This window comes from Octopus bimaculoides, chromosome 8 (genome assembly GCF_001194135.2).
Source record: "Octopus bimaculoides isolate UCB-OBI-ISO-001 chromosome 8, ASM119413v2, whole genome shotgun sequence".
NCBI classification, from domain to species: Eukaryota; Metazoa; Mollusca; class Cephalopoda; order Octopoda; family Octopodidae; genus Octopus; species Octopus bimaculoides.
The window spans coordinates 57,502,776-57,504,483 of NC_068988.1; the positions used below are offsets into that span (position 1 = coordinate 57,502,776).

The 1,708-nt window shown below is 31.8% G+C and overlaps 1 protein-coding gene across 1 annotated transcript in view; it reads right to left on the reverse strand.

Annotated features, from left to right (window-relative positions):
• Positions 1-444: 444 nt before the first annotated feature.
• The window catches only part of LOC106883491 (uncharacterized), a 51,032-nt gene continuing 49,768 nt past the window's right edge, over positions 445-1,708 (reverse strand). The window contains exon 3 of the mRNA XM_052969853.1: positions 445-561. Coding sequence (XP_052825813.1) covers positions 445-561 — 117 coding nt within the window. The remainder of the gene's footprint in view (positions 562-1,708) is intronic.

Consider the following 1,708-nt stretch of genomic DNA (forward strand, 5'->3'; position numbering starts at 1 on the left):
ATTAGATAAATTTTCTGGTTTTAATTCCAACTTCTCTATCAAGCTCTGAATCTAATTCCAGCATGAGTCAAAAGGAATGAGAAATTATCCATGAACTCAAAAACAACAATGACATCATAATTAAAGAAACAGATAAGAAATATGCTGTAGTCATTATGGATATTGAATACTAAAAAATGCTCTTTTATCTCCACTAGAAGACACCACCTATTATGAAAAGATAAGCAAGTACTAAGCATTGCAAACAATGAAGAAACTTAGCATCTTCATTCACCTACACCAAAAAGGTTTAACAAATAAGGAATGCAGCTATATAATGGACTTTGAATGCAAAACCAGTGATCTATATGGACTCCTTAAAATTCACAAGAGCAAAACAATGTACAACACCTGTAAAGAATCAACTTTATATGTATAAACATATCACCTCCCAGTGATCTTAAATTAAGACAATTTGTAGTGAGCCCAACCTAGGAAATGTACAGATTCAGCAACTTTGTAGACATACTGCAGAAATTTATCCTGAAACTCATACCAAGCCATATTAGGGATGACTTGGCCCTGTTAAGCTACCACCAAAAAAAGAAAAATGATAAAAACACTATGATTGAATTATTTGATATAACAAACCTCTATACTACAATACCCCACACAACTGTGAAAATTCTCCTATGAAATCTTAAGCTGAATAGGGAAAAAGATTAATTAATGAGTTAAACTCATCCAACAAAATAACTTTTTCAACTTCAAAGGCATTTACAAATATTTGAGATTGCAATGGGGACAAAGTTTGCCCCAGCTTACATCTGTTTAGTCATAGCATATCTAGATGTCCAAATATATGAACAATCTAGACTAAAGTATGGCACCAGCTTCTATAAATATGAATTAGAAAATTGAAAATAATTTCCAATTATTTGGATGATTACTTTATTCTATGGACTTGATCAACTTAACAATTTCAAAATCCTAATTAATAACATAAATAATAAACAGTTCACAATGGAATAGAGTCACAATCAACTACTCTTCTTGGCTATTTCGATCTTCAGAATAAGGTACAAACATCAAATCCAGAATTCACTACAAACCAATGAACAAACAGAAGACAGAGGAATGAGAAAGAGATAAAGAAAGAGTAGAAAACTATTGGAAGAAAAAAAGAAAGGAAGAAGAGGTAAGAAAAAGTAAAGTATTCACTGAACTAAGATAACAATTAATACAATTAGATATGATAGCATGATTGAGAAAGCATATATCTATGCAGAAAGGTGTTGAAAATGACTAAGAAAAGTGTAAGATTTATGATTTATATAAGCAGCTGACCAAATGGAGAAATACAGAAGCATAAAAGAGAAAGAAGCAAATGCATTGCCCAAACTTAAATACAACAAGTCTGGGGGCTGAGATCAGGTCGTGTGTGGCTAACATGTAAATTGATTTTCACCAGAAGGTTGGTTTTCTTTTTTATTTTATCTTATTTTATTTTACCCTGCTATTGTTCAGTATTTGATGAAGAGTAGCATGTGAAAAGCACAAATAATAGTGCAAATGGAAGCAGCTGAATAAATTAAATGTATATGTATGTATGCAAGTGTGTGTGTGTATGTAGTATGAGTGTAAGTGTGCGTGTATGTGAGTAGATATGTGTGTTGCATGTGAGTAGATGTGTGTGTTATATGCGTGTAAGTGTGTATGTGAGTAGATA